Source organism: Uloborus diversus, chromosome 2, assembly GCF_026930045.1.
Source record: "Uloborus diversus isolate 005 chromosome 2, Udiv.v.3.1, whole genome shotgun sequence".
NCBI classification, from domain to species: domain Eukaryota; kingdom Metazoa; phylum Arthropoda; class Arachnida; order Araneae; family Uloboridae; genus Uloborus; species Uloborus diversus.
Window position 1 is genome coordinate 83,766,536 of NC_072732.1, and position 16,854 is coordinate 83,783,389.

The following is a 16,854-nucleotide window of genomic DNA, read 5'->3' on the forward strand; positions in this document are numbered from 1 at the left end:
GAATCTTTTCTAATTAAGATAGAGAGTTGAAACAAGTTTCATTTGAGAGCATTTTTAATGACCTTTTCAATGATATGCAACATGATTAGGTCTAAAAACAAAATATTTTAGTTAAATTTGAATTAAATTTTAAAATTTAAATTTTTCAAAATGCGCGTCTTTAATTTTTTTCAAAATTTTTTAAAAAAATGCTTATACACTACTCAAATGGCTGTAGAAGTTTCAAGATGGGCTTATAATGGGTTCATGTTTAAAAAAATCATTGAATAAACAACTGTTGGATCTACAACACAATTATAACATATAATATAACATGGTTTTAGTGTTAATAAAATATTTATGCATAAAAAATAAATAAATTATTATAAATGTTTATTCAGTGCTGACTAAAATGCCTGAATGATTTTGAAAGTGGGCTTATAAGTGGTTCATATTAAAATAAATCATTGAATAAAGCAGTGATAGCACAAAATAGATATTAGATGACATGCTATAGGCTCTAAGAAATAGAAGGAAAAAATTAATAAAGCCTATTGTAATTATTTTTCTAGCAAATAATTTATTTTGTATTAATTTTAAATATAATTATTTGATTTCTTTAGTTCCTGGACAAAAAGAGCATTTTCCCAAATAACATTCTATCGATGCAGGATTACATATAATTTTAGCTATGCAATGTTTATAAGTCTTCAGCTTACCATCAGTTAACAAATCAAATTTTGCATTCTCAATCATCAGCTTTACGTTTTGATGGGTGGTGCATACACAAACCGTATGAGTTCCACTTTGGCCAGCAAGTACACAATTTTTCGGCCTTAGTTCAGCAAATTTGGAGAAACTTATCTTAAAGTTCGGATATTTATCTTTATAAGATCTATACGCCTCCATCAAATTACAGAGAATCAACCGTTTGGATATATTTATTTTATCCCCATTTTCGGTGCGAATAGATATACAATCTTTCATTCCTGGTAATATTCTACTAATTTCCACTTTCGTAGAAAGCTCTTATATGATCTGCAATTTTAGGAGGAAGACTTTTCCCTGGTTTTTGATTCGGGCTGGCCAGGATACCTTTATCTTGTAAGAGTTTTTTTGATTTTCTTACCATGTAATTAGGAGCATTGAATTCCTGCATAATTTTTCGTATACTCCATGACTCAGGCAGGCAGGTAAGTATCATCAATTTGTTAACATTAGAAGAAGAATTTGTGAATTTAGTTTTCAAATTATTTAAAAGTGTTTCTTCAGCTGTTTCAGGCTCACTCTCAGAAGATGTTTCAATATTGGTAAACAGTTTGCATTTTAATGCAGTACTAATCTTTTTCATCTTATTTGCTGAATAACCTTTGTTTTCTGATTTCCTTTTATCAATCGGAGACTCTCCCAATTCTTGGAAAGACACATTTAAGGTTTCAACAATTTCTGACTTGGGGCAAAATTTGGATCACAACTTTCAGGACATCCACTGTCTTCAATATGCTGGCCTGAGTCTTCATTTTTCCTTAAAAGAGACAATTCTTTCCTGCAAGTATCGCAAATTTTAGCATTTTCTGGAACTCCACTCAAGTATTCTGTCATCCAGCCTGCAACTTCACGTAATTTCTTTTTGTCTCTAACGCAGTGATTATCCTTTTTAAATGGATTAAAACACTGTGCAGTCCAGTATCTTTGATCAGCCATATCTTAAATTTTACATAATAATTTACATTTTACCCTATATTTACAAAAACTTAATACTTAAACAACTTTTGTGATTACTAAATACATTAAATCTGGTATGTACAAAATAATAAGAATTTAAAAATAATAAGAATTTTAAATTAAAATTTCCTTGTATTCACTATAATACTGCAGTCAACAAAAACTCAATATATTCCCTATCTCTTTAACACACTCCAATAAAACACACATCTGACTTGGGGCTGATCAGAATTGACACTGAGCTTAAAACAAGGAACTGTGGTGATATACAAAATCTATCCAGACATGCACATTATAATGAAGCCCATATGTCAGACCTACATATGCTAGATGTAGCTTAATATAAACAAAGTTCTATTCCATCTTGCTTGGTTATGCCTAATGAAACCTTATGGAGATCTGGTAACTAAATTTATTACTTTTTTCATCTTTCTTTCTCAACTATGTGAGGTCATCTTAATGACCACCAAATAGCTCACACACTCCCCCCCCCCCCTTTTTAAATCTAGCAAGTTAACCATTCAAATAATTGATAGCTTGGTTTTAATCAGTTGTATATATATTTTTTTAAATAATAAGCAAGCATGCCTCAAAATTAATTCCATTACATTTCATAAGGTTTATTAATATTTTAAAAAATTTAAAAGTATAAAAAATACTCGAACAAAATATTTATTGTTTAAATTTCTTACATTAATTTATTTTAAAAAATGAAGTAATGATAGATTTAAAATTTTAGGTTATGCGACTGACAAACTTTTACCCACATTTACCAGTTCAAGTATGTTTCAACAGGCAGTCCTGCCATTTAAGGAAGGTCGGGGTGGGGTGATATTCCTGAAATAGGAAGATTAACCAACTTACATGAAAATGGATGTGGTTTTTGCTGTTTCTTGGTGTAATTTACATTGAGTATCAAAATGAAGAACCTGACAAGTAACTAAATAAAAAAATACAATTAAATGGACTGCAAAAACTCTTAGAATCAGCTACTTGGCATTTAACTAGCAAGTAAAACGAATTAGTTTCATCCCTTTAATAAATATTTTCTGGTACTAATACCATGCTATATTATATGGTGTAATTGTGATGTAGATCCAGCAGCGGTTTATTCAAATATTTTTTTCAACATGAACCCATTGTAAGCCCATCTTGAAACTTCTACAGCCATTTGAGTAGTGTATAAGCATTTTTTAAAAAAATTTGAAAGAAATTGAGGACGCGCATTTTGAGAAATTTAAATTTTAAATTTTAATTCAAATTTAATTAAAATAATTTTTTTTCAAACCTAACCATGTTGTATATCATTGAAAAGGTCATTAAAAGTGCTGTCAGATGAAACTCACCACAACTCTTTATCTTAATTAGAAAAGATTCTAGGTCATTTTGAAAATTGGGTCTTTCACGTTTTTTGACCCCTTTTTGGTAGCTTTACAGCGCTGTATCTTCAAAACCGTTTCATATTTTTCAAAAAAAAAATTATATTTTATTATGTCTACATTAACACTACCTCTGTACCAAATTTCATCAAAATCTGAGAGGGTGAGGTAAAATTTTGTCAAAAATTGTGTTGATTTGATGTGGAATGACCCAAAAGCAACACAATTTAAATTTAGCATCCCAGTGTTTCTTACATTAAAATCACTTTGAACGTGACAAATTTTATAAGTAAAAATTTTAATTACTTTTGTACAAACAAACTATACTGTTACTGTCATTCCTTGAATAAAAACTATTTATTTACCAATTATCGAGCATTAAATTTATTTGATGCTCGGGTTCCGAATAATGAAGTATTCGGTTGAACCGAATATTCAGTTTTTTGTGCCGAATATGTAGTATACCGAATATCAACTTTATATTCGGTGCATCTCTAGTTTTAACACATTTTGCCAATTCTAATATGAGTTTTTTTTTTTTTTTTTGTTTGTTTGTTTTAGGACTGTTATGACCAAACCCTAAACCCCTAGAAGGTGAATTCTGGTTGCGCTATTGCCTAGCTCAAAATTAAAAATCCTCTAAATCTTATCAGAACTACGAAAGGTGCACACGGAGAAATGTTTTGACGTTGCAGGATTTTTTTAATTTATTTATTTTATTTATTTATTTATTTATTTATTTATTAATTTTTTTTTGAGATAAGGAAATTTTTTTTACAAATTAATTATGTTTAAATAGGAAGTTATTACTATTTTTTTCAAATTAATTTTCTTTAGCAGTGTATGACTTTATTATCACTCTGTATTGAAGTAAAAACATAGTCAAAATAATTTATATTCCGTACAAACAAATGAGTTGTGATTAAAAATCTCATTTTAAATGTATGCAAGAAACTCAAATTAACACTTCTTTTTTCTGTGAGTAATTAATATAGAACATAATGAAATAAATAATTGAATTGACTTACCATTAGGAAAAGAAGAGAACTGTAAAACAGTTGCCTCCCTTGGAATCACAATAAATTTCGTTGTGGTCGCCAGAAACAAAATATAACTGCCGCAAGAAAATCTGCGATGGTTGTAGTTGTACAGAACAGTATAAGCGCACTCAACATTCAGCAGAGATAAAAGAACGAAATCCGTAAAATAGGATTTGGATCTTGCAGTCCCCCCCCCCCCCGTACCTTGGCGGGCATGACCTGCTAATGGCTTATTCCAAAAGTAATTTTGTCACTGGAATAACTCTTCAGTCCATAACTACCAAAATTATATCGGCGGCTGGCAATGCTAAAACGCTCTTCAGGGAACGCAGTGATACTGAAACTAATTGAAACCAGCAACTCCTGTAGTCGCACTTTATCAGTGGATAGTAAGTACTAAGGCACTTCATTAGGGATTTAGGAAAGCTTGGACATCTGGACAAGGGTAATAGTCGACACCTGAAATCTCCTTTCCCTCCGGCAAAAAACAACCAAGCAACTTACCTATCTATTCCAATGTTATTTTCTCTGATAACGAATCAAGTACATACATAATTATTTATCATGCCAACATAATTATTGATCAATATAACAAATAAATAAGTTTTTTTTTTTTTTTTTTTTGTCAAACTTGAAATTGTTGGAAATCAAGGCCCACAATTGCAATTTTTGAATTCACTTCATGTTTCAGATGTAGGAGTGGTCAATTTTAATAGGAGAAACCATATTGTCTCCTGTGATCTGAAATGTTTTAGTTACACATTTTTTGTTGGTGAGGAGGGGGGGGGGATTTCTCTAGCTTCCCTCCATCGATCCGCTTCTTCTATTGTCTAATTGCTTTTCTCGAAGCTTTTCTTCAAGTTAAAGTTCTATAAAACGGAAGAATTTCCTGCACACTGTTCTAAAAGTTTTTAGATACAAGTGAGATTTTTTTTTGGGGGGGGGGGGGATTTTCCCCAGTTCCTCTCCGTGGACTTCTGCTGTTGTCTAATCACTTTTTCTGGAACCTTTCTTCAATTTCAAGTTCTAGAAAACAGAGGATTTTTTCAGCAGTCTGTTCTAAAACTTTTTAGATACAAATGGGATTTGTTTTTTTGGGTGTGTGGGAGAGAAGGATATTATCTCCAATTCCTCTCTGTGAGTCAGTTTCTACTAATGTCTGATTGCTTTTTCCTGGCGCCTTAGTTCAAGTTCTAAAAACACGTAAGAATTGTCCCATGCTCTGTATTCTGAAAAGTTAGGTAAACTCGGTATTTTTTTTTCGAGAGGGGGGGGGGACATTTTCCCCGTTCCCCTCTTTTGATTCATTTTTGCAATTTTCTCCTTGATTTTCCTGGTGCTGTTCTTAAAAGTTAAAAGTTTTAAAATACGGAAAAATTTTCCTGTACTCTGTTCTGAAAATGTTTAGGTACACTTGGGAATTTGGAGGGGGAACGTTCCCCCCCCCCCCCTGGATCCGCGCCTGACCTGCAGACATCCCTCTATTGTGGACAAAAAAATGTGTCCCGTTATTGTCCGTATTAGAGGGGTTTTACTGTATATATCGGCAAGCCCTGAGGCTCCCAATAGGAAGATAAACATCATTGCTTGGCTTGCCAGATTTCTGAAATGTTCAGCCGGAAGACCAGCATCCCAACAAACAATACTTCACTGTTAATTATCTTTCAAATTATTTGGTCATGTATAATTAATTTTTTTTTCTTTTTTTGCCGGGACACCGGAATTTTGTCTGAAAACCCGGACGTCTGGCCAAGCGTATCTATGTTCCTCTAAAATTTGAGAATAGATATCATTGCTCATCTGAAAATCATAAAATATTTTCCAGATTTTTAAATTTTGAATAATAGGTATAAATGAATTATTGCACCAAGCTCAGTCTATCTCTTCTTTTTCTGAAGCCCTCATAAGCGTGCGCAGGGTTTCAGAAATGGGGGTACCGCTGTACCAGGAGGTTAAAATTGCGTTTGGAAAGGCTATCAAACTTGTTCCATTCCGGAAAATTTTCAAATATTGCGAGTAAAAAAGCATTTTAAATCGTATGAGGTAAGAAATTAATGAACCTAAAAATGTATAAAAGTTTAGTGACTTTCGTAGAAACTTTCATAGGGGTACCATGGTATCCCTGGTGACAACCGTGCACACGCCTATGAAAGCTCTCAATCACAAGTAACAGCTGAATTGCAAAAAAGACAATGATATGTCGGTATAGACAGAAAAATTCCGGAGGTTTCAAGATATTCTAAACAAATAATCATATGAAAAATCTCAGTTTTAAAAGAAAAGTATTTATTAAACCGTACTTAAACTTTCAGTTTTAATTCCATGACTTATTTTTCTTTTTTGTGTTACATATGGGACAAGGTTTTTTTTTTTTTTTACAAGTCAATCTGATTTGAAGTAAATAATTTAAAATGTGTCCATCATATTCCGTCCACTGAAATTTGAACTGCTTATGATAAATGATTTAAAGAATTTATAACAATGGAAAATTTAAGAGTTTGTGACTGAACACTGAGACATTACTCACATGAGCATTGATATTGTAAGTGGTTGAATTCGGGAAATACATTCGTCATATAAGTCCTTAAAATCCGGATGTTCTCTGATTAAAACCATGAGGCAGCTTCTCTTAACTCCCATAGCAGCACCTAAATCATTTCTAGACGGCGTATAGACGTATGGAATATTTTTTTCTTCACATACAGCAGGCATATGGCACATCACTTCAATCGGTGTAACGTCGCCGGCAAATACGCAAATTCCAGTTTCACCTTTACGGATACTTGCTTGAACATCTTTCAAACCATGGCGCAAAAATGTTTTTTGTTCTGAAGCTTTTTTAATTAGCTTGTATAAACGCTTTGCCAGTTTTTTGGGGGCCATTGGAGTGGCAATAACGCTTACATTTTGCAACTGTTCCTCGTAAGATAAACGAGGAGCTTCGACGTCTGCAGCTAGAGAGGCATCCATGCTTTCATCCATCTCATTCTCTGAAGTTGCTTTCTTAGATTTACCCATCTTCTTACAATAGATTCTTTCTTTTAATAATCCAAATCGCTATTTTATATGTGTATGTGTACGGTGCTGTTTCTTTGCGACACACGTGCATTCATAAATAAACAAGGAAATCGGTCAATGCAGGAACGATCCTGACAGATAAACGGGAGGCAACCCTATATTTTGGCGCTAAATGATATCATTCTCAGACTTGGCGACAAGGATTCTTCCTGTACCTCGTGCGTGGTTTAAAAATGGCTTGAAGAATGTAGTAATGAGTAATGTATTAATGTATTTATTATGAAGAGATTTTTACAATTGAATATGCATGAAAGTAAGTGAAACATTTTCTTGAATGTGACTATATTAAGTTGTATCTTTTTGTTTTTTTTATTTTGAAAAAGAGCATGTTCCTTTATTTATGCTTACTCTGACCACGGATTGTATCGAATGACCAACACCGTTTTACAGCCGGAAATGGATAAATTTATTTTTTACCGATGTCAGCTTTTGCAGAAGCAGAGTCTCATTCAAATGAGCGGAATACGCGCATCAAATTTTTACTTTCCCCCCTTATTCACATAGTTTCGTTGATCTGGACGTTTGAAAATTCCATGCAATCTGTGGTTGGACAGTACAACGGTCATGAAATTAAAAGCATGTATTAAGATTTATTATGGCTAGGCCTTAGGTTTTTTCTAGATTATCATTCTGTGCATCTGTACTTTCTATCCGGACAAAATTTATATTTATTTATGCCATAATTAGACGTCTTTCAGATATCTAATATAATATGGGAAATTGTTGTTAGACGTTAGCTTGCATAGGTGTGCATTAAATAAACGTTTCTCGTGTGCTTGAGATTTTTGCTTCCCCCCCCCCCCTTGAATAATCGAAACTATTAGGCTTCTTTTAATTTCCCGCCTAAATTAACGTACATTTCTTTAAGACGTCCTTAAGGATTCTTCCTGCAAGCGTGCATGTATTCACATCATTAAACGTTTATCCTTTGTGAAGCATTTAGATGTTTCCTTTTCCTTGCATAATTAAAGCTACTGAGTTGCTTAATTATCCAAAATTAACAATCATTTTTCTCAGACGTGTTGACTTTTGTCAGAATTGTTCCTGTCAGCCTTTAGCGTGCGTAGATCTGCGTCAACTAGAAATCTGTTATCGTGAGTAAATTGTTTAATTTCCTTCATTTAGTAAAACCATTTTGATGTATAATTAATTTAATTACAGTCAGAATTAAATTTATTCCTGTCATCTATTCTCAAGGGCAGATTCCTCCTGTTAGCCATTAGCGTGCAAAGATGTGTTTCTAATGAACGCTATTGAAAACTGTACTGTAAAGCATTTTTGTTCCTTGAACAATTAGGAATATTTAGCAGCAAATTTAATTTTCTGCCAAAATTAACTTTCTTTCAGATATCAAGTCTTAAGTAAGGATTCTTTCTGTCTCCTGTGTAGTTGAGCATCAAATGACTTCATTCTGACATTTATTTTCTTTTCCTTTTGCATAGTTGAAACTATTTAGGGCCATTCCTCCGTCACATGTGGGACAAAAATACGCTTAAATTTCATTAACATTTCGTCATATCTCTTAATATTTTAATGAAACTGGGGTAAGCAATTTTTTTAATCTTTAAATTTGATACAAAGATACTTCTGAAACAATTTTGTTATTTAAATTAAAATTTATTTACATGTGTCACGTGCGGGACATCTAAAGTCAACCTCTGGTAACTTGCTTGTGGATAAGCTAATATTTTTGCTCTATTAATACAACAATGACGAAACAAATTGCAGATTTTGAAAGCTATGGTTCCAATGCAAAGGAAACATATCTCATAAGTTTAGAAATAATTATTTAAACCATTGAAAAAAAAATATGTCTATGCCTATTCCATTGAAAATGGTCATTTTGTCCCGCACGTGACGTTTTCTGTATTTCATAAAAAAGAAATAATTTTTGAAGAAAGTTTTGGCTGAAGAAGTCACACATGCGTTTGTGATGTCTTAAGCAACAAAATTTTGTTCATTATCCTTTTAAATTATTATTTTTTATGAAATATACGAAGCGTCACGTGCGGGAAAAAATTACAGTTTTCTGTGGAATAGCCCTTTAACTGTTCAATTTCCCGGCAAAATGTTTCCTTCAAAAATTAACTCTAAAGGTTCTTCCTGTTAAGTCCCCTTCCCTTCAACCATCATATCTTTTCTTCTTGTTGAATATTCTCCCTATTAGCCTTCCCGGGTGTGCCAAAAATGAACATTTATTAATTTTCATATTCTTAGTGTCAGAAATCAGTATGCTGTTTAATTTACTGTCAAAATTCATGCATTTTAGGTATATTCTTATCCAGCATTATAGATGCGTAACAAATAGGTGTTTATCATGAGTAAAATACTTATTTCCTAATCCTTACATAATTGAAACTATTTAGCTGTTTAATTCATTACTTAAAATTATATGCCAGATTTTTAATCTCTACTGAACTTTAACTTTGTCTAGCAACAAATGAAAGATTTTTGTAGTTTGCTAAGAGCTAAATTATTTAAGCATGAAACACTGTTCTATTAAATTAGTAGGGCACCTGGTACATTTGTCAATAGAACCTGAAGTATAAGTTCACCTTTCAGTGAGCAGTCATTGTTAGAGCAGTGATTGAAATCTTTGAGATTGTGGGTTTTTCACTGGTCAGTCATCAGTTCCAAGTTCATCTGATGCACAAAATTCCTGCGGACATGTGTATAAAAATGCTTTATTTTAGTGTGCCCAAAGTTTAATGTTCTATTTGTATTATGAATACATTTTTCGCTTATTGTATATTTTTCAGAAGTGTTCCTCCATGTTAGTTTACCAAGATGTCAATTGTTTGATCCTGAATAGCGAGAAGATGGATGATTTCATGGAAACTTAAAGCACAACACTAGTTGAATTTAGACTTTGCATGACAGTTACTTTGATAAAGTCTGCTGCAAAGTCTTAATTTTGCTGGTAATAATGCTTTAACTGGACCTTTCAATGAACAAGAACAACCATTAGAATCTTTGAAATGCTGGGTCTATGCTTTGCAGTCAGAAATCAGTATTAAGTTCATCTGATGCACAAACTTCCTGTGGGATAAGTATAAAAATAATTATTTCAGTGTGCCCAAAGTTTAATGTTCTATTTGTATTATGAATACATTTTTCGCTTATTGTATATTTTTCAGAAGTGTTCCTCCATGTTAGTTTACCAAGATGTCAATTGTTTGATCCTGAATAGCGAGAAGATGGATGATTTCATGGAAACTTAAAGCACAACACTAGTTGAATTTAGACTTTGCATGACAGTTACTTTGATAAAGTCTGCTGCAAAGTCTTAATTTTGCTGGTAATAATGCTTTAACTGGACCTTTCAATGAACAAGAACAACCATTAGAATCTTTGAAATGCTGGGTCTATGCTTTGCAGTCAGAAATCAGTATTAAGTTCATCTGATGCACAAACTTCCTGTGGGATAAGTATAAAAATAATTATTTCAGTGTGCCCAAAGTTGAATGTTCAATTTGTATTGTGAATTATGAATACATTTTTTGCTTATTGTATATTTTTCAGAAATGTTCCTCCATGTTAGTTTACCAAGATGGCAATTGTTTGATCCCGAATAGCGAGAAGATGGATGATTTCATGGAAACTTAAAGCACGACACTAGTTGAATTTAGACTTTGCATGACAGTTACTTTATTAAAGTCTGCTGCAAAGTCTTAATTTTGCTGGTAATAATGCTTTAACTAAACCTTTCAATGAGCAAGAACAACCATTAGAATCTTTGAAATGGTGGGTCTATGCTTTGCAGCCAGAAATCAGTTATAAGTTCATCTGATGCACAAACTTCCTGTGAAAATAAGTACAAAAATAATTATTTCAATGTGCCCCGAAGTTGAATGTTCAATTTGTATTCATAACACAGCTGGCTTAAAAAAAATCTGTGTATTATTCTATTTTAAAACAAATTCTTGCTGTTATCATACCAAGAATGAATATGCTTCTCAAGTTATTCCTGTAGTTAGCTCAGTACTCTAAAGTTTTTCCTGGTGCAAAAATTTCATGAATGTAAAAAAAAAAAAAAAAAAAAAAACATTTACAAGACTTTTTTGGCATGCTAGCATTAAAAGTTGGAGATCACTATCTGTAATTTTATGGTGTAAGAAATTAGAGGTATGAGGAAAGTAGAAATTAAGCATATTCCAGTGAGGGGAATCAAAAGAAAATGAGCATTAAATCAACATTGCATTTTTTTTTAAGTAAAAGGTATCAGCAAAACTTAAGTGTATAATAGTAGTGGTATATATGCTTTATGTTATTGATATGTTTCAAAAATCCCGTCAAAGCAATGACATATATAGTTTTTTCAATTATGTATTTAAATATTAAATTTCAAAGCTATAGTTAAAAGAAAACGATTGTCTTTCCTTGGGTCAAATATATTTTTCTTGTATAATTTATTGTTTTCTACAAAAGCATTATATTAGTAGTTAATGGTAAAAATAATATGGTAGTTTGGTAACAAGTTTAGCATGATAGTCATTAGGCATGTATTTTCCGTGGGGATTTTAAAAAGATTATCCTTTCAAATTAACAGAGGAGTAATTTTAAGCTATATTCATATTCCAATGTCAAGAACATTTGAGCAAGAGCATTACAAATATTCGCACCATGTTGAATAAGTGCTGAAAAGCATGTGGAGACATTCCTCAATTTATCATACCATCCAATTTTTAAGAATGTTTTATTCTGGATTTGGTTATATGCTGTAATTGTGTTTTTCAGTGTTAGCATTTAAACAACACACATTACAATTATAAGTGGGTAATTTTGCTTCTAAATTAAAATAAAACCACAGCATTATATTTTGCATATGCTTCACACTTAGCAGGTTTTATTTTATAATACAATCAATGTAATTGACGTTCGATTTTAACAAATTTACTGTAGTACATTCGTCGTCCCTCGTATAACGCGGTACTTGCACAACGCGGTCTCAATATTACACAGTACGAAACTTCAATTTAATACTTCATGCAGGGCTCGGAGTTGTCCTGGAATTCCTGATTTTTTTTTTCATGTCCTGGAATGTCCTTGAATGTTTAAAAATGTCCTGGAATTTCAAGCCTTTCTTTTTGTTTGAATGAATAAAAAATAAAGTTTTCCCCGTTGAAAAAAAAAGCGTGAAAACTGCAATCCCATCGCCGGGCTGTATTCATTTGCCGTCAACCGTCTCCTCAGCTGATCACGTGGGCCATCTAGGTTCAGCGCATGCGCTGTGTGCGAAACGATCGTGCGCCTCTCGAGGATTGGAGGGTTCACGTTCACACCTTCGCCGCTGTAAAAATACTGGTAGAAATTTTTTTAGTTTTAAGTAAAACATGTATTTTTTTTAAACTGTTGCATGTACACTTATTTAACAATCAATAATTTATTTTCTAAGATTAAAAAAGCTGCCCACTTTTTCCGAAAATACGAAAACTTGAAAATTTTAATTTTTTATAAACCCTAAGGCTTTTTGGTTTTAGCATTTATTTCAAAAATGTTTTTTGCTTAATGATCACAATAATTATGTCGAAATATCTCTGCATTCATTTGCTTATATATTGGTTTGAACATTTTCTGTGATCTATTATGTAAACAATCTTAATTTCTTATCTTATGTTTTATAAAGGTTCAACATGCTCTAAAAATTTTAGTAATTTATAAAATGCTTATTCAATGCACAGTTTTGTTAAACATATTATCCTGAGTGCAAAAAAATATTATTTAAAAATTACTTTCTTAATAGAAAAAAATCCTTAGTGATTTTGCTAACATGGAAGCACAAAAAAGGACCATTCAGAAAAAACACTTCAAAGTTTTGCTTTTCCATTAAAACACATAGCGGGAATGAACTAAAATCATGCATAACCTTTTAAATAATTGAGCTAGATTGATATTTTTTCCGTGTGTTCAAAGCAATTTTAAAATCCATTAAAATTTTTTTGGGTCAAAAGGTCATTTTTGAGGTTATGTGACTCCTTAAAGCCCATTGCAATTATAGTTTTTTAGTTGGCAAATATCACTAGGTTCCTAATTTTTTTTCTAAAATTTTGGTCATAATTTTTTTTTAAATGTTAATTCAATTTCAAAAATTTATTTTGTTGGAAATTTCAATTTGAATTGTTTTTAAAAATATTTTTTTTTTTTTTTTTTTTTTAAATATTGTTTTAGTACAATTGGGGATTTCCCTGAAATTTTCATTTACTAATATTGTTCCGGCAAAGGCAAGCTTAAATTTTCCTTCCTTTGTAATTCATGTTTATTCCTCATCTTTGGGTTACAAAAAGCCTGTTAATAACATTTGAATAATTTATGGAAATTTATTAATCTTTGGAGAACATATAAATACATAACATTTGGAATATTCTGCTTGTGTATCCTACTTTTTCAATTCACAGTAAAGCTCAGTGATGTTTTTAAGAGGTAAGTTGCTAGATTGTTCATTTTGTTGGTCCTTATTTCATCAAGATCTTTGTAAAGTTGTTAATGAATTTAAAAAATCAAGAGAATTGCTTCTCATTAAAAATGTATTAATATATAATATGTTCATGAGTGTATAATGTATATATGTAACAATGTTTCAACAAACATCTAAACTAAAATGTGTTGCTATCATAATTATTTAGAAAATAGTTTGACATCTCATGAACAGAGTATTTTTTGAAATTTACATGCAAGTTGATATTACTTTAGCTGATAACTTTTTTCTTCTTTTTTTGAGAACTGTTAAAAATACTGAATTTTCATGGGTCTAGCAGCTGCAGTTGCTAGTTTTATTTCATTGTTTATGTCAAGGGTTCCCAATCTTTGCTGCGGCACCCTGGGATTCCCTAGGAGAAGACGAAGTGTCCATGGTATCACTAAATCTGCATGTAACACATAGAGTAGGGTGCTAGGAGGAAATTCTAATTCCTCATAGTACCCTCTAATTCCTCATATAGGGGTACCAGAAATCGGAAGAATTTGCGAACCCCTGGTTTATTTTCCTTCTAAATTCATCTTATGGCCTTATCTGCTAGCTGGAGATCATAGTTTTCATTTTATAGTGATGAAAATTAGTAGATATACTTATTGCTGGGACTAAGCAGTACTGCCAGTGTTTCCTGGATAAATAATTAAGTAAATAAACAGATTGAATTAACCATTTATTCTTCTGTGCCATAATAGTTATATATTGTAGGTTCCACTTGCTCCGAAAGTAATCTGTAAAGTCATGAATGATGTCCTGGAATTGTCCTGGAATTTTATTAAAATTATGTCCTGGAATTTTTAAATTTGAACTCCTACCCCTGTTCATGGTTTTGATATAACACGAAAGTTATCTTTAATAAAGAAGACATTTCTTTTTTGTTTAATACATTCTGTTAATGTTTGATAACTCTAATGAGGTTTTACTTTGTTTTTCATGAAACTTGGTTTCGATATAACACGATAGACATGCTTTGATTTACATTATTTCTAAGTCTCGTATAACACGGTTTCGATACAACACGATACATATTGACATGATTTTTACTATGTACATGATTAATTAGTGTAAAAAATATGTTAATAAGTTTAAAAAAGTCTTGTATAACACGATTTCGATACTACACGGAACGAATACGAGAGACGCCTGTATATTTACAAGAAAATTATTCAGCTTTATATATTAAATAGTTTTATTAAGAATTGTTATTTAACTTTATGTTTCACATAGAGTTTTATTAAGAGTTTGTCAAATTTTAATCTATTCAGAATTCTATCATGTATCATATGAAACACATTACTTGGAAAATTCTTTTCCATTTTAAACAAGTGTTATCGTTTTTTTTCTCCTTAATCCGTTTGCTATATGAACATTTTTGTGTATTAAACGTTTTTTTTTTAATTACTAAAAAGTCATAGTTTTGATTTTTTTTTTTTTTTTAATGGAGGCTGTTTTGAGTGTACAAGCACCTGACAGGCTCGTCATTGCAAAAAAAAAAAAAAAAAAACCCAAGGGAACGATGCGGAAAATACTCAGTTTCTATTGCAGGAGAAAATCAAGAGTAGGGAATTTTTAAACGGGGAGGGTGGGGGTGCACCCCTAGTCACGTTAATTTCATGTCTGTTAATCATGGAGTAGGAGAGGATAGGATTTTTTTTAGTTTGTCAGTTTGAACATACATTTGCCCTTTGTATACTTATATGCACATATTATATAAATTGGGCTAAGTAAATAACTTAATGAAGTAGTAACTTGCTCCTTGCCTTTTCGCTGCAATAAATTAATAAATAATAGTTTAACGTAACAAACCGGTGGGTAGCCTTAAGTCCAGGTAGGTTTGCGTTTTCTTTCAAGAGGAAGGGGGGAAAAATTCTAACATATTCTCTATTAGGGGGCAGCACAATCAGAAATATTTTTCTGCGGTCCTTCATTTCGAAATTTGACATGGAGGGAGGGGGTGTGCACTCAATGGGAATTGACTTGGGGAAAACAACGAAAAACACGCCCGCTATCCACTTATAACTAATAAAAAGCATTGTTTTTCCAAAGTAAGTGGGACTTTCGACCTTCCTCCCTTTCGACCACATGGAGGGGGGGGGGGCAAGTGGGGGCTCTAGCCCCACCTTAGAAATTAGAACTTCCTTGCTTTTAGTACTTTTTTTCTAGCAAGAAAGTAAAAACATTTCTCCAGCCATTAATGAATAAATTGTAAAAAATGTCAAATTTTAATAACTCTAATCTGTACTGAAATCGGTTTCTATGCGGAAAGTATCTTACTAAACCATGGAAAAAATATCTGACCCCCTCCCCCCTTAAAATTTTGCTTATGCGCGCCCATGCCCCGAACCCCCTAAATGACGACGGACTTACTTGTGGCTCATTAGCAATCTTCGTGTTTTTATAAGCACTCAAGGATTAGTGAGAATTGCTTGAGACTCCAATGAAGGTGCTCCCCCCCCCCCCCAAAGCCCAATATCTAAGGCTGTGCTTCTGTTTTTGGGCGTCCACTGATGTCCTGTGAATTTCTTTATTTGCAAGGAAGTACTACTTTTGCTCTTTACTCACGTTCTTAATAGGTCATACATATTTTATTACCAATCGCTGAACTCTCAATATTTATTGCCACAGTATCCAACTATTTATTGCTGCTTTTTCCAAAGCTTATGCATAACGGCATGGGGTTGGAAAAGCGATATACAGTTCATTTTGACACAAAAGTTAATATTGTTTCTCTTGAAAGTTGCGTATGCTGTATCTATGTTACAAAAAAAGAAAAGAGAGAAAATATTAAAATTTTTAATGAACCATTTCTAATGAAAAATGTTACAACTATTATTTGGCAGAAAAAGTTTGCAAAATTACTGCATCTAGGGGTTCCCCCCTCCCCTTAAGAGCAAGAGTGCACCCCCTCCAAAATAAGACCCCATAACAAGGAAAATACCACTCGAAATACCCCCCCCCCCCGCATAACAATTTCGATGGTGCAGTGCGCCATGACCTCCCCAAGGTGGGTACCCCTCTGCATCTATGTGTTTCGTAGTTGTCCCCTCCCCCCAATCGGGAGCAGCGCCCAGGATACCCCTTAAAATTTCTATGGTACGGTTCGTGCCACGATCCCCCTTGAGTGGGCACTCAAGGGGGTCAATTAATATGTTATCAAAATTAAGGTAGTTAGTACAACGAGGGG

General features: G+C 32.6%; 1 protein-coding gene across 1 annotated transcript; it reads right to left on the reverse strand.

Moving 5' to 3' along the window:
* Window positions 1–6,398: 6,398 nt before the first annotated feature.
* On the reverse strand, window positions 6,399–7,231 carry LOC129217145 (H/ACA ribonucleoprotein complex subunit 2-like protein). The gene has a single exon (XM_054851405.1). The coding sequence runs from the start codon at window positions 7,139–7,141 to the stop codon at window positions 6,647–6,649; it is 495 nt and encodes a 164-aa protein (XP_054707380.1). The 5' UTR covers window positions 7,142–7,231; the 3' UTR covers window positions 6,399–6,646.
* Window positions 7,232–16,854: the final 9,623 nt, after the last annotated feature.